Source organism: Pipistrellus kuhlii, unplaced genomic scaffold (genome assembly GCF_014108245.1).
Source record: "Pipistrellus kuhlii isolate mPipKuh1 unplaced genomic scaffold, mPipKuh1.p scaffold_m20_p_4, whole genome shotgun sequence".
NCBI classification, from domain to species: Eukaryota; Metazoa; Chordata; class Mammalia; order Chiroptera; family Vespertilionidae; genus Pipistrellus; species Pipistrellus kuhlii.
Window position 1 is genome coordinate 73,055,533 of NW_023425540.1, and position 27,864 is coordinate 73,083,396.

The following is a 27,864-nucleotide window of genomic DNA, read 5'->3' on the forward strand; positions in this document are numbered from 1 at the left end:
ATGTATTGTTTATTCCAAAAATAAATAAAATTTGCATTTTAAAAACTTAAAAAAAAAAAAAAGGAAATGTGTATCAAAACCTTAACGAGATACCAATTCTCAACCACTAGTATGGTTATAATCTACAAATCATAAAATAACAAGTGGTGAGGATGCAACAAGTGGAGAAGTCAGAACTCTCATACACTGTTCATAGGAAAGTAAAATTGTACAGTCATTTGAAAAATAGTCTATCAGTTTCTCTAATGGTTAAACAGCTACCATAAGACCAAACAATTATGTTCCTAAGTATACACCCAAGAGAAATAAAAAGATACATGCATACAAAAACTTGTACACCAATGCTTTCAGCAGACTCATAGTAACCAAAAAGGAAGAAACAAACAAATGTCCACCAAATAAAATGTGGTATATCCAATCAATGGAATAGTATTCTGCTATTAACCTGTTAACTGAGCAGGACCTATAAATACATCAAACGTAAACAATATCGGGAACAGGTAGGACGTATTAATACATCCTGGAAATATATGTTGCGCCCTGAGAGAGATGGTATATATTTTTTGTAATCTTTATAATTAAAAAATTATAATTGTTTGTAAAATTTATAATTTTTTAATTTGATGTTTTCATTTTTTGTTGGTATTCTTTTCTATTTTTTTGTAACTTTGTATTTTCCTTTGTGCTTTATATATAAATAAATGAAAAAATATATATATCATTTATTTTAATTAAGTATAAATAAAAAAAATAATATGAAATTACGTCCTCCGGGTGTGACGTACTGACACGTACTAGTGAAAGAGTACGCGCCCATTAACAGGTTGAGTAATTAAAAAGGGAACGGGGGTCCCGGTTAACAGGTTAAAAGGAACAAAGTACTGCCTTAGCGGGTTTGACTCGGCAGACAGTATCTGACTGTGAACCAAAGGGTCCCAGGTTCAATGCCAGTCAAGGGCATATAGGGAGCAATCAATGAGTGTTTCACGTATATCAGTATTTCTCTGTCTTTACCTCTCTTTTCCATTCTCTAAAAATCAATGTAAAAATATCCTCAGGTGAGGATTAAAAATAATAATAAAGATAAATAAAAATGAAGTACTACTGAAACATGCTACACCATGGATGAACTTTGAAAACATTATATATACTAAGTGAAAGAAGCCAATCATAAAGATCACATCTTATGTGAACCCATTTATATGTTATGTCAGAATAGGCAAATCTAAAGAAACTGTGGTAGACTGGTGGTTGCTTGGGTCTACGGAGGATAGGGAGGTAAGGTGATGGTAACTAAAGGGTATAAAGTTTCTTTTTGCAGTAATGAAAATGTTCTAAAACTGTGAAAGTTGCATGTCTGAAAATATTTAAAAATACTGGCCAACACCGGTTTGGCTCTGTGAATAGAGCATCAGCCTGCGGACTCAAAGGTCCCAGGTTCGATTCCGGTCAAGGGCAAGTACCTTGGTTGCGGGCACATCCCTAGTAGGGGTGTGCAAGAGGCAGCTGATCGATGATTCTCTCTCATCAATGTTTCTAACTCTTTATCCCTCTCTCTTCCTCTCTGTAAAAATCAATAAAATATTTTTAAAAAAATACTGAATCGTATAATATCAATGGAAGAACTGAATGATATATGAATTAACTATAATAATAAAAGCATAATATGCTAATTAGACTGGACATCCTTCAGGACCACCTTCCAGACGAAGCCAGGGCTATAAGGGAAGCCCAGGTCCCGGGTGCCAGATGCCTGCTGGCAGCCAGAGGGAAGTCTGGGTCTCAGGTGCCATTGGGAGCCAGTGTTGGCAGCAAGGGGGGAGAAGGGGTACTCTTGCACGAATTTCCTGCATCTGGCCTCTAGTTTGCTAATAAAGCTATTTATTTAAAAGTTCAGATTTAGCCCTAATTGATTTAACTCAGTGGATAGAGCATAGGCCTGTGGACTCAAGAGTCCTAGGTTCAATTCCGGTCAAGGGCATGTACCTTGGTTATAGGTACATCCCCAGTAGGGGGTGTGCAGGAAGCAGCTGATCGATGTTTCTCTCTCATTGTAGTTCCTAACTCTCTATCCATCTCCCTTCCTCTCTGTAAACAATCAAAATATATTTTTAAAATATAAAATAAAATGCTTTAAAATAAAAAAAAGTTCGGATTTAGCCCTGGCTGGTTTGGCTCAGTGGACAGAGATTCGGCCTGAGGACTGAAAAGTCCCGGGTTCGATTCTGGTCAAGGGCACATGCCCAGGTTGCAGGCTTGATCCCCAGTGGGGGGCATGCAGGAGAGGCAGCCAACTGATGTTTTTCTCTCTCTCCCCACCCCCCCACTTCCTCTCTGAAATCAATTAAAAAAAAAAAAAAAAAGTTCAGCCCTAACTGGTCTGGCTCAGTGGATAGAGCGTCAGGTTTGATTCCAGTCAAGGGCACATGCCCAGGTTGTGGGTTTGATCCTGTGTAGGACCTGTAGGAAGTAGCCGATCCATGATTCTCTCTCATCATGGATGTTTCTATTTCTCTCTACCTTCCACTCTGAAATCAATAAAAATATATATATTTTTAAAAGTTCAGATTTAATGGTGCTATCAAAACCCCAAATTTTTATGTTCTTATATCTTAAGGGCAACTGTGCAGAGGGCTTCAAGTACCTTATTATTCAACTGTTACAACAATCTTTACAATCATACAAGGAAACTGAGGAATAGATAAATTGACCAAAGAATATAGCTAAGTCAGTGGTAGAGTTTGAACCCATATCAGCAATTCTCTAGTCATATGTTATTTCCACTGTACCTATTTGTGAATTTGGTCTAAACTAGAAAACTCAGAAAAGATGTCAATATCATATTATCTATGTCAAATTATCATTAACTACAGAAGGCCATTCTGAACACTTCTGTTGGAATATTATAAACATAGTAGGGCCTGAGTTATTATATACAAAAATAACTAAATAGTTACGACAAATAGAGATTTTATATACCATTACCTCAGTAATTTCCTTACTTTTACTATCTTCTAAAGCAGGGGTAGGGAACCACTTTTCTGCCAAGGGCCATTTGGATATTTATAACATCATCTGTAGGCCACACAAAATTATCAACTTAATAATTAGCCTGTTATATTTGGTCAAGCATTTCATGAACTCACCCTTAATGCCTTGGCAGGGCCAGGACAGATTTTTGGGCCTTACAGGGCCTGCTGGCTAGATGTTCCCCACCCCTGTACTAAAAGGGCTTCCTCTTTTCTCTCATCATAAGATTTTACCTTTCATTTCTCTCTCCTGGATTTCCCGCTCCTTTTTGGCCTGAATGGCCAGCAGCCGTCTGCTCTTCACAGTACTAATAATGTCAACAGCTTCTGTATCTACCTGGGGCTCAAACTTCACAACTTTTTTCCTATCGATTTTGCCTAACCCATTCTCCTCTTTTCCATTTTCTTTATTTCTGGCTTCCATTTCTTTCCGTTTCTGTTTCTCAGCTCTTTTCTTATCATTTTCTTCCTTTAATACAGCAAGCCGTTCCTTCCACAACTCTGCAGACATCTGCTGTCTTGTTTCCATGTGGTCTTGCACTGAATATGTCATGAGAATCCGGTGGCAGAGTGCTGCCAAGATCTGTAGCTTCTCTTCTGATGTTAGCTCAAAAAATTCAGAGGTTTCCAGCTTCTCTAAGAACTCATCTTGTACTTCATTGTCCTCAAATGGTGCTGAATCTTTATTGTCATCTGTGTCTGAGCCCTCACTTTCTTCCTGAACATCAGACTTGCGCAAGCAGAGCCGCACCAGCTCTGAAACAGAATGCAGAGTCAGGGGGATTTCTGAAAGCTTCATTCCCAGCTCACCATAGTCTTCTGCTATTTCATCTTGTAATAAAGTCTGTAAAAGGATGACCAAGACTCTATTCAGGTATAAAAAGCCACCTTTTTCTGCACTCAAGGCTTCCATAAGGGACACAGCAGTAATAGGATACTGAGCATCTGGTAAGAGGAGTCCAGAATAACAGCTCAAAAATTCCACCACCATGGCCACATCTCCAAAGAGTGTGTTGGGCAGCCCTTCAGGGGTATCCACCAATCTAAATGCTGGAAGATGTTTGCCAGGTAATTCTTGGTCCTCGTATCGTTTCTGTTTTTCTAGTTTCTCAAGCATTTCTTTCTCTCTACGCTCTTTGGCTTTCTCCTTCAACTTTTCTCTCAACTCCTCTCGTTTCTTTTTCAAATAGTCTTTGCGTTGCTCTTCAGACATAGAGGCCCACCTTTTTTTGTGCTCTAGAAGCTCAAAGCGTTTTTGAACAATATTCCGCAATTCTTCTGGGAGACGTGCTCTATCTTCATTAGAAAGAAGACGAGCTGTTTTAGAGATAACACAAGACAGGGCCGTCTTCTTGTCCTCCCTGTCTTTGTTTTCTTTGTAGTAGGCAATAAGGTGCAGGGCAGCGGGAGGCAGATGCTTATGAGGTTTACTAGAGGACCTGGGTGTACCCCCAGAATTCCGGGGGGCTCGTGTCATCTTCTGAGTGCCTTTGGCCATATCCAACAAAGTCATCTGCTTCATTTTGGTTTTAGGAGTCTTCAGGCCCTTTTTCGGAGATCTGGAATTTCCTGTGGATTTCTGTCCATTCAGGATGCCTTTGCTTCTGCCCTTTGTTTTCAAAGGTTTGTCATTATGCTTCCCTGGTTTCTTGGCAGATGGGCCTTTCTTAGGAATGTGAAAGTTAGCATGTAATTTGTTGGTTGACATCATCTTCATCACTTCTTCCAGATGTTCTTCTGGAGATTTGGAATTCTTTGAGTTCTTCACCTTGAGTGGTGAGCCATTCAAGGATTTCTTCAAGTGTACATGACACCATAACTTAGGATTTAGTGGTGAACTCAAGGAAGAGTTATCTGTCTTGGATTTCTTTGAGGGCTTCCTGTCTGGGGATCCAGTATTCTTCCTCTTAGTAGAAGGGTTCAGAGTCATATACTAGAATTTAAGAAGAGAAGCAAAATTAATTTTAAAAACTAATTTAAAGAAGCAATATTTAAGTATCTGAAAGGCCCTCTTTTCCGCTATTCAGAAAAACTACAAATTTATTTCTCTTTATGTTCCTGAAAAAACAAATGTTTTAGCCATATCAATACAAAATTCTCTTGATACATAGGCTTAAAAAGCTATACTCTAATATTAGACATTTTTGCTATGCAACTAGCTTTCTGTTTATATACAGATTAGCAGTTCTTAAATACTTGAATGAACTGTGGACCACTTCCCCAGAAAAGACATATAAAAATTATGCAAACAATTTCCAAGTCCATCCATTAATCCCAGGTTAAGAATAACCTGATTTGGCCCTAACCATTCTGGCTCAGTGGATAGTGTCAGCCTGTAGACTGAAGGGTCCCAGGTTCGATTCTAGCATATCAAGGGCATATGCTCAAGTTGCGGGCTCATCCCCAGTAGGGGGCATGCAGGAGGCAGCAGATCAATGATTATCTCTCATCATTGATATATACATAAAAAAATAAAATAAAAAAAAAGAATACCTGATCTAGCCCTAGCCAGTTTGGCTCAGTATATAAAGCATCAGCCTGCAGACTGAAAGGTCCCAGATTCAATTCCAGCCCAAGGCACACCTCAGTTGCAAGCTCAATACCCAATCCTAGTTGGGCACGAGTGGGAGGCATCAATCAAAGTGTTTCTCTCACATTGGTGTTTTTCTCTCTCTGGGTCTCTCCCCCTCCCTTCCACTCTCTCTAAAAATCAACGGAAAAATATCCTTGGGTCCTAGCTGGTTTGGCTCAGTGGATAGAGCGTCAGCCTGCAGACCAAAGGGTCCTGTGTTTGATTCCGGTCAAAGGCACATGTCCAGGGTTGCAGGCTTAATCCCCAGCAGGGGACGTGCAGGAGGCACCAATCAATGATTCTCTCTCATCATTGATGTTACTATCTCTCTCCCCCTCTCCCTTCCTTTCTGAAATCAATTTTTAAAAATGTATTAAAAAAAAAGATATCCTTGGGTTATTAACAAAGGATTAACAAAGAGTATCTGATATAGATAAGGAGAACATGTGAGAAAATGTAAAAGTATTGCTCTTTTTATTATTATTATTGATTTCAGAGAGGAGGGAGAAGGAGAGAGATAGAAATATCAACAACAAGACAGAATCATCCATTGGCTGCCTCCTGCATGCTGACTACTGGAGATCAGCCTGAAACCTGGGCATGTGCTCTTAATTGCAATCGAATGTGGGACTCTTCAGTCCACAGGCCAATGCTTTATCCACTGAACCAAATCAGCTAGGGCTAAAGTATTGCTTTTGAGACAGGACTGGTTATCATTTAAGCATTTGTTCCAACTGGGAATATTCTACGCTCTTAAAAGTTTACATTTAAAGTTTACCAGTAAGTATTTTTGTCTAAAATACAAAAGCCCATTTTCTTATTAAAGGTATCAGTGAGGCTCTGGCCAGTGTTGCTCAGTGGTAGAGCGTTGGCCTACACACCAAAAAGTCATGGATTCTATTCCGGGTCAAGAGCATGTATAGGTTGCACGTTTATTCCCTGGCCCTAATTGGGGTGCATGCGGGAACAACCAATCAATGTGGCTTTCTTACATCAATATTTCTCTCTCTCCATTTCCCCAGTTTTCCCTCTCTAAAACCAATGGAAAACATAACTTGAGATCAGGAATTTTTTATTTTTTAAGTATCAATGAGAATACTAACAATAACAAAGACAGTGTTCTCATGACCCTGACAGCATAAGTCTTAAAACTCCCTTCTGACCTTTCTCCATACCTTAAGAACTCATTTCCTTGAATATATTAGTAACTATAAGCCCTCTAAATTCTCAATTTCATTTCATTCTTTTTGTTCTTCCTCTCACATCTTTCTAGTTCACTTCCTCTAGTGCCCCAACTCTGTAATCCTTCAATCCCACCAAGCCCTCAAATCTGTTAATCTTATCATTTTCACCGGGTTCACACTTCCCTACCCTCCTAACCCAGATTAAATTCTTTTGTCTTGCTTGCTCTATTATATCTAATCACTCTTGACCTGCACATGTTCAGTTAAAACATGACTAAAACAGCCCTGGCTGGGTAGCTCAGTTAATTAGAGTATCATCCCAATAAGCCAAGGTTTCAGTTCAATCTCCAGTCAGGCACATACAAGAACCAACCAATGAATGTATGAATAGGTGAAACAACAAATCTCTCTCTCTCTCAAATCAATAAATAAAATTTAAAAAAAGAAACATGACTACTAGAATAAAAGATACAATGACATGTGATACTTCATATGGGTCCTGAATGCCTCCCCCTTAGTCCATTCACTTTCCCATATTTCTAGATATACATCTTTTCCTGTGTTTTCAAACCTCTATCTTATCCCTTTCCATACAGAATTTGTTAATAGGTTAGAACTAATCAACTTGTCATAACCATTGTTTCTGTATACTTAAAAACAGAACACTTGAGTTCTATGTTTTAAAGAATATAATTATAAAGGAAAAAACCTAGCAGCTAAAACATAAGTTAAATGAAATAACCAGCAATGAAAAGGTACAGCCAATTTCACAAGTACTGTTTCAAGTGATCAGAAGAAAGACTAGAAAACAGCCGAAACCGGTTTGGCTCAGTGGTAGAGCGTCGGTCTTTGGACTGGAAGGTCCCAGGTTCGATTCCGGTCAGGGGCATGTACGATGGTTGCGGGCACATCCCCAGTGGGGGGTATGCAGGAGGCAGTTGGTCGATGTTTCTCTCATTGACGTTTCTAGCTATCTCTCTCCCTTCCTCTCTGTGAAAAATCAATAAAATATATTAAAAAAAAAAAAAAAAGACTAGATAACACCTAGAATACTTAAATTCTAAAACACTTCAAGTTTTTTAGTGGAAGGGCCTAATTTGATAAGAGCTACATGTAAAGAAACAGTCTGGCCCTAGCCTGTTTGGCTCAGTGCATAGTGTGTCAGCCTGTGGATTGAAAGGTCCTAGGTCCGATTCTGGTGAAGGGCACATGCCTGGGTTGCGGGCTAGATCCCAGTAGAGGGTGTGCAGGAGGCAGCTGAACAATGATTTTCTCTCATCATTGATGTTTCTGTCTCTCCCTCTCCCTTCATCTCTGAAATCAATCCTTTCCTATATAATAAAACCCTAATATGCAAATCAACTGAATGGAGGAACAACCGGTCGCTACGATGAGCACTGACCACCGGGGGCAGATAACGCAGAAGTTTCCCCCTGGTGGTGAATGTGCTCAAGGCTGGCAAGTGAAGCAGTGATGGCAGGAGTCTCTCCCACCTCCGATGCAGGCTGGCAATGAGGAGCAAGGGGTCCCGGACTGTGAGAGGGATGTCTAACTGCCTAAGCCAGCAGGTGGACATCCCCTGAAAGGTCCCAGACTACAAGAGGGCACAGGCTGGGCTGAGGGACACCTCCCACCCCTAGTGCACAAATCCATGCACCAGGCCTCTAGTAAAAATATATTTAATAAAAGAAACAGTCTGGCCTTGGCTGGATAGCTCAGTTGATTAGAACATTGTCCAAATATGCCAAGGTTGTGGATATGATCCTCAGTCAGAAACAACCAGTGAATGCAAAGATGAATGGAACAACAGATCTAAATAAGTAAATACATACATACATAGCAGGAAAGCAGTCTAGAGGCAGTCAGTAAGATAGGTTAGTGTGAAATCAGATTACAGGCAAGGAAACACCTAAAGACTATTGAATATTAAATTATGACCCCTTTAAAAAAGCTATAGGAAAATGGCTATGGTGAAATAAATCCCAGAGAATCACCTATGCTCGTTAGGAGTAAATAAGCAGGCAGAGTAAAATTTAATAAGGTATACTATAATGCCAAAAAGAAGTAAACAAGAATATAATCAGAGAAACAAGCTCATAACCAAAGAGACATAAATACAGTCTGCAATAAATAAATGGCCTTATACTTCTTCTGGCCAAGTTCTTTAACTTTAAAGGCCAAACTGCCTTTTAAGAATTACAGGCAATTGTAGGTTACTGTTCCTCTAGCTGGCTGTTTTAGTTGCCTGACTAAAAAGTTGGTTTCAGCCGAAACCGGTTGGCTCAGTGGATAGAGTACCAGCCTGCGAACTAAAAGATCCCAGGTTCGATTCCGGTCAAGGGCATGTACCTTGGTTGAGCGCACATCCCCAGTAGGGGTGTGCAAGAGGCAGCTGATTGATGATTCTCTCTCATTGATGTTTCTAACTCTCTATCCCTCTCTCTTCCTCTCTGTAAAAAAATCAATATATATATTTTTAAAAATTGGTTTCAATTATTAGCCTCAGTATAAAATGATAAAATGGTTTCATAGTTAACATAAAAAGAAACACTATCAGTGCTTCAGGGGATACTTTTCACAGAAATAGAATTTCCCAGTTCTTCTTTCCCAGAAATAAATTTCAAAACATTAAAAAAGAATAATCAATCAGGGGCATAGAAAGGAAGTGGACTGACAATTCTCAGGGGGGTGGGGTTCAGGAAGAATACAAAAGTCAGGAAGAAACTGGACAAAAATCGTACACCTATGGATGAGGACAGTGGGGGAAGGGGGGGAAGGGCAGAAGGTGGGGTGGGAATCGGGTAGAGGGAAGCTTTGGGGGGGAAAAAAGGAACAATTGTAATAATCTGAAACGATTTATAAATAATAATAATAAAAAGAATAAATAATGTAAGATTGCATTTTCCTCATGGACAGTGTTAACAACAATACTCCAAAGAGAACCATATTTCAAGACTATTCTACAAATCATAGAGCAGTGATTTTCAACCTTTTACATCTCATGGCATGGTTAGGAGTAAACAAAAAATATATTCTGCAGCACACCAAATAGTATATTTTTTTGCTAATCTGACCAAAGAAAAATTGGCATAATTTTTATTTACCCATAAATATCAGTACTTTCATGTTACTCACAGCAGTTGTGTTGACTGCTGTCATTTTTTTGGCAATCTAAGGGAAAAGAGGTCAGTGCCCCTGATTAAACAGTCAGGTATTGCATGTTGCATGTTTTAAAAACCCTTACAGCACCTCTTGCAGTGTGCCATGGCACAACAGTGGAAATTGATGTCAGAGTCAGACTAAACACAACCCTGTCAGAAATTAAAGACAAACATATAGTCCCAAGAGTTAACCATCCTCTTCAGCAAGCCTTGGAAAATCTTCAGAGTACAAACAAAATAGATTGCCACTTTTTCTTATGATCAGAATGACAGCTTTTATTTAAAGTCATTCTAAAATGAAATTTATCACTAAAAAGAAGACTAATGAGTCTATGTATCATTTTTACTATTTTAAGTAAGATATTTTTAAGAGGACCTTTTATAATTAGATCTCTCTTCCAAATTTATTGGTTGTATTTCTTTCTATTTAAAAGTCAAAAAAATTTTTTTTAATTTAAAAGTCAAATTTAGCCTAAGTTTCTTTAAATTTCTTCTACTAAGAAGCATTGTGTTAATGCAGAAATAATGCAAGAAAAGGCTGGGGTAGCTTAACCATGTAAGGGTCCAGCTACCCATTTTTATGTATAAGATGTGGTTTTGCCAATATACACGACTTAATTTTTTTCTCTTAAAAGTGAAAGAAGCCCTGGCCCGGTGGCTCATTGGTTTGGAGCGTTGTCCCTTAAATCAAAAGGTGACCAGTTTGGTCAGGGCTGGTGCTGGAGGCAACCAACTGATGTTTTTCTCTCACATCAATGTTTCTCCCCCCAACCCCCTTTCTAAAAACCATAAAAACTTATTCTTGGGTGAGGATTTAAAAAAAAAGGAAAGAAATTAACTCACCCAACCCCCTCCCAACAGGCCAGCTCCCCGAGTGAGTAGTCCTTCAGTAACTGGATCATCTCAGCACAGGGCATGCTGGGTGGGCAGTCACAGCCAAATGGGAGCCGGCATGGCTGGACACAGGGGAATCTGAAAAAGTATAAAACCACTTATGTGCTAAGGGTCTCCCCTAACCCCCATTCAGCAAAAGTAATCTACTAGAGCAGTGTATAGGAAGGGAGAAAAGTAACTAGATGTCTGGATTGTATTACTACAGTTTGGGGCAAAGACTCTTCCTAATTGCTAAATAAGAAAAAATATTTGTCTCAAAACATGAGAGGCTGTTAAGAAAAATAGTGTATACAATTCCATACTTGTTCCCTGTCATCACAAACAAACCACTACCACAAATAAGAAAATCTAATAAGATAAAAATAAAGACCTTTATTTAGAGAAGTTCATTCAGATGCTAAATTTAACATACTAGTAAAGAGCAAAAATCATAAATTAGAAAATGTTGGCACTGTATATTCTGATCCTTATTTCATTCTTCTCATTCACCTTAGGAACCATTATTAGGAATTTCAAGATAACATTCATATAATGGGCTTATCTCAATCTCTAAATGCCTTTATCAGCAAATCTGTGAAATGTGTTACTATAAAATATTTTAAGTGCTTTGAAAAATAATATAATTTATTTTAAATACTTCTGCTCTAGCCTCCACTTCATAAACAAACTTTAAGAGCTAAAATTTAAAGAAAAATCTTAGGGCTATGAACACTTACTTGAAACATTAGTTATTAGGAGAGATAAGAAACATCTTTTAAAATACATAATTAATATCACTAGTAATGTGACAAGATTACAACATGTGCCTTCTCATACAACTCACTGAGAAGAATACAACATTATTTTTGTGGCATTCCTACCAAAAATTCATGGACTAAATCTACTCATGAGAAAATAAATCCATATTGAAGAGCATAATAATTAGGTTGTTAAAAGACAAAGAAAAGTTAAGGGATTGTTCTGGATTAGAGATTAAAAAGACATAATAAGTAACATGTAAATGGATCCTACTGAAACCAAAATTAAACTGAAGGGTGGAGGGGAGGCTTAAAAGGACAATAATAGGATAAATGGCAAATTTTGAGTAAAAACTGTAGATCAAGTTAATTTATTGATTTGATAATTATACTAGAGTTATATTAGAAGTCACCCTTGTTTTTAGGAAACACATATTCAAGTCTTTTTTAAAAGGGCATCCTGTCACCCTGGCCAGTGTGGGTCAGTGGTTAGAGCATCAGCTCATGCACTGAAGGATCTTGGGTTCAATTCCTGTCCCTCCAGGGCACGTACAAGAGCCAACCAGTTAAGGTATATCTCTCACATTGATGTCCCTGTGTGTATCTCTCCCTCCTTCCCCTACCCTACCTCCCTCTCTTTTACTCTCTCTAAAAAGCAATGGAAAAAATATCCTCAGGTAAGAATTAACAAAAAATAATAATCCTCAGGAGAGGATAAACAAAAAATAATAATCCTATTTTATAACCTACTCACAAATATCTCAGAAAAGAAAAATTTTTGTGTGTATGTATGTATGTATGTATGTATTAAGAGAAAATAACAAATATGGTCAGCCGAAACCGGTTTGGCTCAGTGGATAGAGTAGGGGTGTCGAACTCAATCAGAGAAGGGGCCAAAATCTAAAATCCAGCCTAAATCGTGGGCCGAATGGTTTACTGAACAGTCATAAACTGTCATTGTGATGGAAACACAGCGGAGTGCATTGATGACAGTGCGGTGCGGGCCACATTGCAAGGCCTGGCGGGACGGATTTGGCCCTCGGGCCTTGTGTTTGACACATGTGGGATAGAGCATCAGTCTGCGGACTGAAAGGTCCCAGGTTCGATTCCATGTCAAGGGCATGTATCTTGGTTACAGGCACATCCCCAGTAGGGGGTGTGCAGGAGGCATCTGATCAATATTTCTCTCTCGTTGATGTTTCTGGCTCTCTATCCTTCTCCCTTCCTCTCTGTAAAAAATCAATAAAATAGCCGGGACCGGTTTGGATCAGTGGATAGAGTGTCTGCCCGCAGACTGAAGGGTCCCAGGATCGATTAAAAAAAAAAAAAAAATTTAAAGAGCATAATGGAAGATAATACTTAATTATGCTGGTCTAGAATAAGAAAACATGCTAAATGCTCAACTACGGTTAGAGGTTTCTATCAATGTTTAAATAAATAAATGTAAATAAATAAATAAATTTATTTATTTATTTCTCAATATACTTTTGTCAACAAAATCAACCTAAGATAATTGCAATAATTTAGTTACATGACTAGAGATATCCTTAGTTTTTCACAATTAAAAACAAGGGAGGCATCAATAATAAAAAATATATTTAAAAAAATACATTTTTAGAGAGTGGATCTAACTTTTTTTAAAAATTAAGTTATTATCTGTGTACATATCTTACTATTCCTCCCCGCATCTAACTTTTTCATTTAGTAAACTCCAAAGACCATTTTACCCATAAATACTCAGTCCTTTCATTTTATTCACATACTCTTAACCGGTTTTGCTCAGTGGATAGAGTGCCAGCCTGCGGACTCAAGGGTCCCAGGTTTGATTCCGGTCAAGGGCATGTACCTTGGTTACAGGCACATCCCCAGTAGGAGGCAATGATCAATATTTCTAGCTCTCTCTCTCTCTCTTCCTCTCTGTACAAAAAAATTAATAAAATATATTTTTTTAAAAACAAGGAGGATGTATGGGAGGGGGGGCACTGGTAAAATATGTACACAGATAATAATTTAATAAAAAAATAAAATTTAAAAGAAAAAAAAAACAAGGAGGACATGAAACAGACCGACATATCTTGATGTGGGGTTGGAGGAACAAGATGAAATAAACCAAAAAACATATACACTTATATGCATAGCCATGGACATGAGCAATAGGGTAGTGAAGACTTTGGTGTATGTGTGGGTGTGGGGGATAGGGTTAAGAGGGGAATGAGAGAGGGGAGGAAAGGGGGAAATGGGAGATAGCTGTAATACTATCAACAATAAAAAGTACATTAAAAACAAACCATCAAACAAACGAAGAAGCCTCAGTGGTTGACCATTGACCAGGGCACATGGTCAGGTTTGCAGACTTGATCCCCAGTGGGGATTGTGCAGAGGCAGCCAATCAATGATTCTCTCTCATTATTGATGTTTCTTTCTATCTCCCTCTCCCTTCCTCTCTGAAATCAATAAAAAGATACATTTTTTAAAAAGGAAGGGGGTGCTCTCCCTCCTGAAAGTGTGCCCATGCCTTTTCCTTCTTTTCCCTTCCCTCTCCCAACCTCTTTCTGCCCTAGATTCCTGGCTTGTTATCATTAGCTTCCTCACTCCCAAATTCCAACGGCCCTTCCTTTACCTCCGTAACTTGTTTTCTAAGCCCATTTCTTCCAGGAACTACTATTTCTACATCTGTAATTTACCCAGTAAATGTTCTCTTACCAAAAAATTAATAAATAAATAAGGTGGGGGAGAAAAATCCTGGAACTCAGACTTTATTTTAAAGGACAAGGGGCTCTCCTTCCCCTTCTGGCCCAGAGTCGAAGATGAAAACATCAGTATGCAAATAAATAAGTAAATTTACCAACACAAGAAGCATAAATACTATCATAACCTACATAAAAAAACCTCACAAACTACATTATAATAGCATTGGAGAAACTTTAGGATGGAAAAGATAACCAGAAATTGAAGGACAATGTGTTGGCTTTTGTTATTCACTTTATATTCCTTCTAATTAGACTAGCCTCTGTTTCCCCATTTGGAAAATAAGATTAAGATATTTTTACATACTATACAACTTCATAATAATGTTCTGAAGATCAATTGAAATGAAAAAACCATATTCTCAAGAGGAAAATCCTAAATTTTCTACTCACCTGACATACAAAGTAATACTCATTACAAGTCCTTTTTCAAGGCTACCAGTATATTTGATTATCTTTTCTGATGTATAAAATTAGTTTTCATTTTTAGGATTAAATTTGCAAACTTTGTGTTTACACCATACCTCATTACAAGAAGGGTCTGAGGTTAAAAAGTACATGTATGTAATTTGCTTCTTAGTTAAGTAAAAAATAAATTGAAGTAGGGGAAATACTCAATGTTACCTCTCCCCACCAACCCCTTAGATCACAACCTATATGAAATAGATATCTGAAAATTTCTGAATTCCTAATCTGATGTTCAAGCTCAAAATCTGCTATTGGACTCATCTGGGAAAACAAACTCATTTAATAGTGTTTTATCCTGCTGTCCAAAAATTAAGTGACCTTACCTTGTATGGATCAAGTAAAAAGTCACTGAACTTGCTAGGGAGGGAATATTTCTTCACCAATTCATCTTCTACCACCCAAGGTGCATTTTCACCAGTGCCAGCCCGTAAGGCATTATGCCGTATAAAGTATCGAAGTATCTCCTTATTTGGTGGGCGTTCTGTACGAATCAAGCTGTCTGCTGGCACATTACTGATGATCTAGGTTAACAAATATAAACAACACATCACTATAATGAAAGAACAATTAAGCAATGAGAACAAAGATTTATGTTCTCTCCAAAAAAATCATAATTCCATCCATAAAATAAAGCTATAAAACCAGGAAGAAAAAGAATAATTGTCAGAGACAGAATGTTAATTAATCCCCAGACAATCTGTCCATATGTATCAAAGTCCTATATATATATATATATATATATATATATATATATATATATATATATGTATATACACACACACACACACACACACACACACACACACACCCGTATTTTTCGGACCATAAGACGCACCAGTTTTTAGAGAAGGGAAATGAAGAAAAAAAGATTCTGAAACAAATAGTGTCCTAAAATATTTTATGTGCATTAAAACCCAACATCACAGTCATAAACACATGTAATCAACCCTGTAAAGTAAACAGCAGCATTTAGAACCATTTTAGAGCAGGGCAAGCACACAAAGACCACACAGAGCTGGGCAAGTAAAAAAACTTTTTTTTTAAAGTATATGTGTAGGCTATATTTGGACCATAAGACGCAGGGACTTTTCCCCCCCACTTCTGGGGGGAAAAAAGTGCGTCTTATGGTCCGAAAAATACGGTACTCAGTGAATCAACAAATTCTCATATTAAAAAATTTGAAAATAAATGAACCAGTCATCAACTGCTTATAAAAGCAGAAAAAAGGGTGGGAGAACTGCCTAAATATCTTCCATAGCCGAAGCCGGTTTGGCTCAGTGGTAGAGCATCGGTCTGCGGACTGAAAGGTCCCAGGTTCGATTCCGGTCAAGGGCATGTACATTGGTTGCTGAACATTCCCGGTAGGGGGTGTGCAAGAGGCAGCTGGCCGATGTTTCTCTCATCGAGGTTTCTAGCTCTCTATCTCTCTTCCTTTCTCTCTGTTAAAAATCAGTAAAATATATTAAAAAATAATAAAATAAATATCTTCCATAAAGGATTCATTTTTAAGATTAAAATACATCCATAAAGAACACCCTGCAGCCATGTGGGAGAATACTTTTCTCAATCAAGGCAAACTTATCAGAATCATCTACGGAAGTGGTCACCAAACGGTGGTCTACAGACCACTGATGGTCCGAGAGGACCAAAAGGTTGACAACCGCTAATCTAGGGAGCTATTAAAATGCATATGCTAGCACTGGCCAGTGTGGCTCAGTTGGCTGAGCATCATTCCATGCACTAAAACACATGTGTCAAACACAAGGCCCGCGGGCCAAATCCGTCCCGCCAGGCCTTGCAATGTGGCCCGCACCGCGCTGTCATCACTGCACTCCGCTGCGTTTCCATCACAATAACAGTTTATGACTGTTCAGTAAACCATTCGGCCCGCGATTTAGGCTGGATTTTTGATTTTGGCCCCTTCTCTGATTGAGTTCGACACCCCTACACTAAAAGGATGCTAATTTGATTCCTGGTCAGGGCACATGCTGAGGTTGCAGGTTTGATCTCTGGTTGGGGTGTGTACGGGTGTGTTTGGTCAATGTTTCTCTCTCACAACACTATCAATGGTTCTGTGTCCCTTCCTCTCTCTAAAAATCAATACAAACATACTTTTAAAATGTCTGGCAGTAGCCCTAACTGGTTTGGTATTAGCCTGTGGACTGAAGGGTCCCAGATTTGATTCTGGTCAAGAGCATGTACCTTTGTTTTGGGCACATCCCCAGTAGAGTGTGTGCAGGAGGCAGCTGATTGATGTTTCTTTCTCATCAATGTTTCTAACTCTCTATCCCTCTCCCTTCCTTCTCTGTAAAAAATCAATAACATATATTTCAAAATAAAATGTCTGGCAGTAGAGCAAAAGTATCCACTTTTTTTTTCCTCCTGTTTTACTTTTATTACTTACTAGAGGACTAGAGCACAAATTCATGCATGGGTGGGGGGCTGATCTGGTGCAGGACTGGCCCAGGAAAGGGGCCATGGGCATTTGGCTGACTGGCCCTGCCCACAATGGGGAGGATGGGAACAGGGGGCGCCTAAGGGAGGTTGGCTGCTACAATGCATACGTCATAGCAACTGGTTGTCATAGCAACCAGTCAGTCCATGGTTCTGGTAGCTTGGCTTTTATGTATATAGAAGATTTTATACTGAATACTCTTGGGCCATTAAGTTTTTTCCAGGGTTTCCTTTTCTTCTTGCCAATTCCTCTTCTGGTTTAGGAACCATCTGCTCTTTCACAGTGAGGATCATCTCAATGTGGCAGGGAGAGCTCATATATAGTTAAACAAGTTAAACGCCAAGCCTGTTTTGTCTTCCTTCCCATTTCAGTCACCGGTGACTGACATGGCGCTTAACATGTTAATCCACAAAAGAGTTCTGTAAATTCTGCACCACCTCTTGGGAGTTTTGTTCACCTGGATGTGTCCATGCCCAGAGAATCTACACCTAAACCCTAAAGTTCAGCATTATTCTCTGCATTTTTAAACATGTGCAGCGAAAATTCGGCACTTTTTGGGCCACAGACCCTGTGTCCAGCCTCACTGTTTGGACTGGACACATTCACCCATTCACCATTTTAACAATGGAATGGCACATATTACTTCTGTAAATTGATATCCTTCAGATACTTGGTGATTTTTCAAATATGCATACCCTCAATGGCCTGGGCAGTTTCACATGTTCTTAAAGTGAACTTAAAAATTTGAACTTCCTGATTTGCATGATTCTGTGGGGTTTCTGGGTCAAGTGATCTGGCTGCTTTTGGAAAGAGCTACTACTTTTTTCATAAACTCTCTTAGTGACTATCATATACACCACAACTTGAAAATACTGTTTTCAAAGAATGTTATAATATTACAGATTAGTTACCAGAGAGAAAAATGAAAAAAGCTACAAAATAGTATGTATAAATTATTCCTACTTTTAATTCTTTTTATATATATATATTTTTTTTTTTTCATAGAGGGAGATAGGAACATCAATGTCAAGAGAGAATCATCAATTGGCTGCTTCTGGGTATCAGGCCTGCCACCTGGGCATATGCCCTGACCAGAAATCAAACTCTGACCCCCTGGTTCAAGGGTTGACACTCAAACTCTGAATCATACAGTCAGGGCAAATATTCCTACTTTCAAAAGTCACTTAAAAGCTAACAACTATATTCAATTATCATCATCTGTGATTCAAGATGTCTTTTTTCTTATTTTTATTTTCCAGCTTCCTATGAACAGTATTTACTACATGTGAACAAAACAATTTACACTCAACAATAATATGAGTAATAACTAAGACTAAAGAACTAGAAAACCACTCAGAATTTGTTGCAGAAACACATTCATTTACATTTTTCTTTAGCACATTTTCTCTAAGAAAGCCAGCCCTATGATATTTTCTTAAACAGCATCTATTATATGTTATAGGGTTAATATAAAGTACCAACTAACCTTATCTTCATTTTGTAGTTTCACATCATATTTGTGAGGCAGAAATTTTGGAGGAACCCATTTCCTTTCTCCTTTCTTTAATGAAGTAGGGAGTTTTCGTGGAGATCTACGTGCTCTGTCATCTATTCAAATCATTAGAAAATAGGAATTCTTTTAATTCTATTCATTCATTCATTCATTCATTCATTCATTCATTCATAAATCTCTTATTGAACACCTACTCTGTATCAGGCACTGAATGATAGGGCACCAAGATGATTCATAAAATCCCTACCTGAACTAGCTAAAGTCTATGGGCAGAGTCAACAATAATTATAATACAATGTGGTAAATACTATTAAAGAGGTGGGTACACAAAAATAATATGAGAGAGCAGCAATGTTAAACTTAGGAAGATAGGCAGAAAGGGCCTAGAAAGAACATGACTTGTTCAGAGACTCCAAATAATGAAGTTTGGGTAAATATATTGTAATTGGGACTACAGTAAAAAATCAGACTAAAGAAGTAAGGAGGGCAAACTATAAAGAACCTGTATACTATTTAAAGAAATTGGAATTTATCTTGTGAGCTCTTGGGAAACAAAGAATTTTTGGTCTAAGAAAGCAGATGCATATTTTCTAAAGATGGCAAAAAGGACAGATAAGGATTAGGGTTAGGGGCATTGTTAAGGGAAACTGTGGTATCAACTAAGTTAAAGGCATGACTGTGACCAACAGTGTTAAATGTTACAGAAAAGCAAAACATAGATGAAATCAGTGGAATTAACAAGTACGTAGGGAGTTACCTAAAATCTTATTAGCAACAATGTGAGGAGTAGTAAAGAAGCAGAAGTTAAATTATAATACCACAATAAGTGGAGACACCATCTCATAATCTTAGTTTGAATGAATAAAACAGAAATGAAACAACAGAATCAAGGGAGGATATGTTGTTTTTAGAAAATGGGGCTTCATTTTTGAAAAAAAAACCCAACACATTAGAGAGAGGGTTAAAAAACACTGTAGAGTAGAATAATAAAAGTTAACTCTATGGAAGAATATAGAAATTTAAAACAGGGAGGTTAAGAATAAGCTGAAAGTTTTTGTCTAATACATTTTCCCCCATAAAGTAGAACAAAAGGTCACCTAGTGAGAAAAAATTTAGTATACTGGAATTTGCCTATCATTTCTCTGGAAAGTTAATCAATTTTCCCCCTGAAAACTCAGTAGACATCATAACATTAATTCTTCAGCCTGTCCACCACCCTTTCCACATACTAGCAATAGTATTATATATATTACAATAATTAAAAACTAAATTAAGGCATATAATACTCATAAAAAAAACAAAGCCTAAAACTAGAAGTTCCCTTGTACATGATGCCAAAGTCATAAAATTAACAATTGTTAACATATTGTTAGTAGTTCAAGGATCTGTTTCCAGAAGAAGTGTTAGAAGACATATTATCAGGCAACGCCGAACCAAAAAAATTATTAACATTAAGTCACAGGAATATTAAGTAATGAACATATTAGAAAAGTTCAGTACCAAAAAAGAAGAGAGAACCTGAAAAACATTAGCATTCATAATCCAGAGTGGAAAACAAAACTGAAGTATCAACAACTGGGGTGAACCAGCTACAAAAGTATCCTTGGGGAAATTTTAATTATCCCTGGGCTAGATAAGGAAGTCCCTCTAAAACACATCTGCACATATCCAAAATATCTGGAAAGATAAAATAGAATGGAAAACAGAGAGCATAGCAATCTAATATGACATTCTAATTCAAACTGTGTAGGTAACACTTAAATAAAAGGTTAAGATTATTTGATCCTCTAACAGTCATGGGGAGGGGGATCAATATACACAAATCTCATATTTTAAGACCGAAGTAATCTCTTCCAGTCAAATTCTTTTATTTACACTTTTTTTTTTTTCAAATGAAGGTTTCAGAGGCTAAATAATTTTCCCAATGGGCAAAATCTCAATTCTTCACTTTTTCAAACAGTACTGTTAAAATTGCCAAGTCCCAAAAAATTACTTTTAGACATCATAATGTTTAAAATTTTTGGCAGCTCCCATGTGGGAGGGACTTACGTTACAGGATTTAGATAAAAGGAAGTAACTTAAAATTACCAAAACTGGCTTGCCCGAGGAGAAATGGAGATTAGAATTTGCCCCTTTTATTCTAAACCCACTACTCCACACACAGACATACCGTATTTTCGGTGTATAAGATGACCCCCTAATTTTACAGTTAAAACATAGGTTTAGGCCTATATTCGCTGTATAAGATTACCCCCACTTCAAAGAAAAGACTTACTTTGCTGTCAAAATCTGCAGGTAATTTTTGTGCAATTTTGGTCTTTTGCCCACGATTTTCGGTTGACTTTTTTTCGTTTCAAAAGTCATCTTATACGCCGGAAAATACGGTACGTATCCTTTGCCATCTTGAATAGCTAGGTGTGTGCACATATATTTTTAAGAGGAAATGCCTTTCCAAGGAAGACTTAATTCTTTATGTGGATTTTTTTTTTCTTTTTGGTTAATCCTCACCCATGGATATTTTTTCCATTGATTTTTTTTTTTTTTTAAGAGAGTGAAAGGGAGCTAGGGAGAGAGGGACAGAGGCAGGGTAAGAAGGGGAAAGAGAAAGAGAGACAGACAATAGACCAGTTACTGCACACACCCTGACTATAGCCAGGGATTGAACCTGCAACCCAGGTCATGTCCTTGACTAGAATGGAACCCAAGAACTATTGGTGCACGGGGCAATGCTCTAAACACTGAGCACACCAGCCAAGGCTCTTTATATTTTAGTTGTTAGCACAAAAGAAAGGCATATCTACCTACAGAACTCATTTACAAATCACAAATTACTTGTTAGAGAACTCAAAAAAGATTTGTGTATAATGCCGAAACCGGTTTGGCTCAGTGGTAGAGTGTTGGTCTGCGGACTAGTTGAGTTCGATTCCGGTCAAGGGCATGTACATTGGTTGCGGGCACATCCCCAGTAGGGGGTGTGCAAGAGGCAGCTGGTCGATGTTTCTCTCTCATCGACATTTCTAGCTCTCTATTCCTCTACCTTCCTCTCTGTAAAAAATCAATAAAATATATTTAAAAAAAAAAGATTTGTGTATAATAAGAATCACAAAGGAAAGCTAGCATCATACATACTAATATTCTCTCTCCTTCCTTCATCCTCTTTTACAACTGTCTCCTTCTTCTGGTGCTCCTGAGCAATTTGGCTAGAATTCTCTTTGTCACTTGAGGGAGAATCACAAGCACCATCAGGTTTCTTTTCAGTGGCTTCTTCCTCCACTTTCTCCAAAGGATGAATCTTCACAATCCTTACCTTGAGCATTTTTTCTTTCCCAACCTATAAAAGAGACAGGAATGAGAATGAGATAATAAATAAAAACTAGAAAACTTAAAGATAATGTTTAGAATATAATAGCTAATAAACATTCCATCCCACGCCTAATAAAAATTCACTAAACCTCTAAAGTACCAACCAAGCACAGTGATTTTTTTCCAATTTTACTTCTCAAACTTCTGTTAAAAAATGACATATTACATTCTAGCTGTTTTGGCTCAGTGGATAGTGAATCAGCCTGTAGACTGAAGAGTCCAGGGGTCAATCCCGGTCAAGAACATGCCTGAGCCGAAACCAGTTTGGCTCAGTGGATAGAGCGTTGGCCTGCGGACTGAAAGGTCCCGGGTTTGATTCTGGTCAAAGGCATGTACCTTGGTTGCAGGCACATCCCCAGTAGGGGGTGTGCAGAGGCAGCTGACTGATGATTTTCTCTCTCAATGTTTCTAACTCTCTATCCCTCTCTCTTCCTCTCTGTAAAAAATCAATAAAATATATTAAAAACAAAAACAAAAACATGCCCGGTTGCAGGTTTGATCCCCAGTGGGGGGCATGCTGGAGACAGCTGATCAATGGTTCTCTCTCATCATTGATGTTTCTCTCTCTCTTTCCCTCTCCTTTCCTCTCTGAAATCAATAAAAACATATATTTTTTAATGGCATATTTCGCCCCGACTTCATTTCTTCATTCTTTTTCTACAATACTTACGTGTTTCTTTATTTTTCAATTAAAGTTAACATTCAATATCATATTAATTGCAGGTATATACAGCACTGTGATTAGACATTTACATAATTAACAAAGTGATTCCAAGATAATAAGTCCTATACCCACCTGACACCATAGTTTTTATTATTGACTATATTCCCTTTGCTGTCCTTTACATCCATCATTCTGTAACTGTCATTTTGTACTTAAGCCCTTCACCTTTTTCACCCAGTAAAATATGACATCTTAAAAAATAAAATTATCGCCAAAACTGGTTTGGCTCCGTGGATAGAGTGTCGGCCTGCGGACTGAAAGGTCCCAGGTTTGATTCCGGTCAAGGGCATGCACCTTGGTTGCGGGCACATCCCCTGTGGGGAGTGTGCAAGAGGCAGCTGATTGATGTTCTCACATTGATGTTTCTAACTCTCTATTCCTCATCCTTCCTCTCTTTAGAAAAATCAATAAAATACACATTTTTAAAAATCAAATGTCTGTGTGTGTGTCTATTTCTGGATGCTATACTGTTCCACATCTATTTGCTATCCTTATATCAACTTCACACTATATCAATAATTTAAAATTTGAAGGCTCAAAATCAGTCAATATTAGCTTAACTTTGTTGTGCTTCTGCAAAGTTGTTTTAGTTAGCTGGGGTTTTTTTTTGTTTGTTTGTTTTGTTTCACATTTTGAAGTTAATTTTACAATCAGCTTTGCAATTCCCACAAAAAACTGCTGGGATTTTATTGCAATTGTGTTGCATCTACATTATCAACTTGGGAAGAACTGATCAAGATACATCTCTCCATCATTTAAGGTTTTCTTTAATTTCTCTCAGCAATGTTTTATAATTTTTAGATATAGGTCATACGTATCTTTTGTCAGGTTTACTCCTATAGTACTTCATAGTTTTTGATGATATTGAAATATTGCTTTATTAAATTTCAAATTGTTTTTGCTAACACATACATAAATATAAATACAAATTGGTGTTTGTATATTTATCTTGTATCCTGCCACTTATTACTTCTAGAATATTTCTTTTTATTGATTTCAGAGAGAAAGTGAGAGGGAGAGAAATAGAAACATCAATGAAAATCATTGTTTCCAGAGTCTTAGCATCATCACATATAAGTGGAGTTGGTAAAACTGCAAAATTTTAAAACTTATCCAAAACTTTTTGAACCACATTTAAGGGGATAGGACTCAAGTATGTATATTCTTAAGCCCTTTAGTTTTGTTTGTTTTTTTAAATGGGGAAGCATAGAGGATTGATAGACCAGGTTAATAAGATTTTGTCCCTTTTTAAAAAAAAATATATTTTATTGATTTTTTTACAAAGAGGGAGAGATATAGAGAGCTAGAAACGTCAATGAGAAACATCGACCAGCTGCCTCTCGCACACCCCCTACTGGGGATGTGCCCACAACTCAGGTACATGCCCTTGACTGGAATCTAACCTGGGACCTTTCAGTCCGCAGGCCGACGCTCTACCACTGAGCCAAACCGGTTTCGGCAGATTTTGTCCTTTTTCTAAAGCCAATGATTAACTGGACCCCCAAGTTGGCATCTGACATGAGGCTTTATTATCTCCTTGCCTATAGTAATGGTCATATATTAAAGCCTTCTGTTCAAAAAATCTTTCAAGATCAATTATTCAGCTGCTTCCTGTTCAGCTGAGCCAGCTATTATTTCCCAAGAAAGGCAGATTGAACAGGATGATAGCTGTGTAAGGAAAGCATCCTTGTATCTGTGTACATGTCTCTCATTTATCTCTTATCTATCCTCAAGTCTGTGTGTGTCTATTTTTTCTCTCTGCCTCTTGTTTTCATTTGGTGGGCTCATAGCTATTAGTTAAGTATGTCCATATCTATGTGTATATGTGTATGTCTGAGATTCCTTGTCAACCTATAATGATCATATCAAACTTGGGAACAAAACTCTTATTCAAATTAGAAAAACAGTATACATCTTATTACTTTTCTAAAGAACTCATTTGTTTTGCACTCTCCTTTTTCTTAATTCCAACCTCATTAGCAACTATCAGCTTGTTCTCTGAATTCATGGGTCTATTTCGGTTGTTCATTCCTTTGTTTCTTTAGATTCCACATATAAGTGACGTTTTTCTCTGATTTATTTGATTTAGGATAATACCCTCTAGGTCTATCTATATTGTCTCAAATGGCAAGATTTCATTCTTTTTTGTTGCTAAATAACATTATTCCATGGTATATAATATTATTCCATTAGATCATCTTTATCCATTCATCTACTCTAGGTTGCTTTTGGCTATTACTAGTAATCCCACATCAAACATAGGGGTATATATATATTTAGTGTTTTGTTTTAAGATAAACACCCAAAAGTAGAATTGCTGGATCATATGGCAACTCTATTTTTAATTTTTGAGGAATCTCCATACTGTTTTCCATAGTAGCTGCACTGATTTCCAATCCCACCAATAGTATATGAGGATTCCCTTTTCTCCACATCCTTGCCAGCACTTGTGATTTATTGATGACAGCCATTCTAACATGTGTGAGGCAGTATCTTGTTTTAACTTGTATTTCACTGATGATTAGTGATGTTAAGCATACTTTAAAGTCTGTTGGCCATCTGTATGTTCTTTTGTGTGTTTTAAAACATATTTTATTTTTATTATTTATTTATTTACTTTTAAGCTTCATCAAATAATATTTTTCCATTGATTTTGAGAGAGAGTGGAAGAAAGAGGGAAAGGCAGATAGAAATATAAATGTGAGAGAGCTGAAGCCGGTTTGGCTCAGTGGTGGAGCGTCGGTCTGCGGACTGAAGGGTCCCAGGTTCGATTCCGGTCAGGGGCATGTGCATTGGTTGTGGGCACATCCCCGGTGGGGGGTGTGGAGGCAGCTGGTCGATGTTTCTCTCTCATCGACGTTTCTAGCTCTCTCCCTTCCTCTCTGTAAAAAAATCAATAAAATATTTAAAAAATAAATAAATAAATAAATGTGAGAGAAACACATTGATTGGTTGCCTCCTGCATGAGCCCTGAGCAGGGCCTGGGCCAGGGAGGAGCCTGCAACCTAGTACATGTCCTTAACAGGAATCTAACCTGAGACCCATCAGTCTGCAGATGCGACACTCTATCCACTGAACCAAACTGGCTAGGGCTGTATGTCCTGTAACAGAAATGTCTGTTAAAGTCTTCTGCCTATTTCTTAAATTGGATTGCTTGTTTTTTTGGTGTTAAGTTGTATAAGTTCCTTTTATAGTTTGAATATTAATCCCTTACAGATGTATCATTTGCGAGTATCTTCTCCCATTCAACAGGCTGTCTTTCCATTTTTAAAAATATATATATATTATTGATTTTTTTTACAGAGAAGAGAGAGGGATAGAGTTAGAAACATCAATGAGAGAGAAACATCAATCAGCTGCCTCTTGCACACCCCCTACTGGGGATATGCCCGCAACCAATGTACATGCCCTTGACCGGAATCGAACCCGGGACCTTTCAGTCCCCAAGCTGACGCTCTACCACTGAGCCAAACCGGCTTTGGCTATTTGTAATGTCTTTATCTGGTTTTAGTATCAAGGTAATGCTGGCTTCATAAAATGAGTTTGGAAACATTCCTTCCATATATATGTATGTATGTATGTATATATATTTTAATATATTTTTATTTATTTCAGAGAGGAAAGGAGAGGGAGAGATAATGATGAATTATTGATCAGCTGCCTCCTGCAAGCCCCTTTACTGGGAATTGAGCCCGAAACCTGGGCATGTGCCCTTGGGAATGGAACCAGGGACCTTTCAGTCTGCAGGCCAACACTCTATCCACTGAGCCAAACCAGCTAGGGCCTCTTCAATATTTTTAAATAGTTTAAGAATAAGTGATTTTATTTAAGCTAAAGTTTGAGAAGTACTAGCCATTGTTAGATATTTCATTATATACAGTTGAAATCACTCATAATTGATACAACAATGTAAAAAAAAACTGTTTAATTATCTGAGCCTGTTTACTACCTCAACATTTCTGTGCAGAATCTGTAAGACATGTAAAATGACTAGCCCAGTATTCTAAAATTTGGTCTTAATATTTAATACTAAGTAGAGACTTCATATAACACAATTTTATACACACAGATATGCATTCTGTACTCTATGCTCAAATCCTGATATATGGTTAGAGTCAAACCTCATTTTTTAAAGAATATAGGCACTTACCTCAAAGTCACACTCTTCTCCCACAGCATATTTGGTCATGATCTCCAACCAAGCAGTATCTACTAACTTCTCTAAGGAGGCTGTGTTATGGTGAACCATTTCCAGAACAAGTTTCTCATACCAGGCAGGAAACTCTTCCTTCAAACTAAACAAATATGTTATTAATTACCAAGAAAATACAGTAAAGCCTTTCCACAGCTTTAATTCATGTCAATTCAAACATTTCTTTAGAAAATATATGCAAGGCACTGGGGAATACAAAGATTAAAAACCATGAAGTACACAGGAAAAATAACTTATAAATATCTTTGTCAGACTGACCTTTCCAGATTAATTTTTTCATAAAGTAAAAATAATATGCACATCATTAGTAAGGTGGTCATTTTCCCATTAATTTGTTTTTGCAGTAGACTTCCTGTTTTAGGTGTGCATTATTTATTCATAGCCTTTTCCTATCTTTTAGTTAGGACATCATAATGCTTGTATTTGTATTATGTCTGAACCAATAATATGCTTTCATTCATTTAGTTCTCTAGAATTTTCATTTCATGGATAAGGAAAATAAATCAGGAAGTTAACATGATGGAACCATGATTTAAACTCCAAAGCCCTGGCAAAGTAAAACCATGATGTACCACTTTTCACTTATTAACCTAATAAAAAAATTGTAATTATCATACTCAATATGGGCATATAAATAGTGCAAAGTAACACTCATATACTGCTGATAGCTTACGTTTCAACTCTTTTAAAAAGCAGTTTGAATCCTAGCTGGTTTGGCTCAATGGATAGAACTGTGGACTGAAGGGTCCCAGGTTCGATTCCAACCAAAGTCACATGCCTGGTTTGCAGACTCGATCCCCAGTA

The 27,864-nt window shown here is 37.6% G+C and overlaps 1 protein-coding gene across 3 annotated transcripts in view; it reads right to left on the minus strand.

Moving 5' to 3' along the window:
- The window catches only part of BAZ1B (bromodomain adjacent to zinc finger domain 1B), a 69,426-nt gene that overhangs the window by 30,383 nt on the left and 11,179 nt on the right, over nt 1–27,864 (minus strand). Inside the window, exons 3-7 of one of the 3 annotated variants that reach the window (XM_036408916.2) lie at nt 26,998–27,142; nt 21,890–22,091; nt 18,734–18,855; nt 15,116–15,313; nt 3,264–4,962 (exon numbers count right to left, since the gene is read on the minus strand). In XM_036408916.2, coding sequence (XP_036264809.1) covers nt 3,264–4,962; nt 15,116–15,313; nt 18,734–18,855; nt 21,890–22,091; nt 26,998–27,142 — 2,366 coding nt within the window. The remainder of the gene's footprint in view (nt 1–3,263; nt 4,963–15,115; nt 15,314–18,733; nt 18,856–21,889; nt 22,092–26,997; nt 27,143–27,864) is intronic. The other 2 variants (XM_036408917.2, XM_045571179.1) reach the window with 2 other exon arrangements.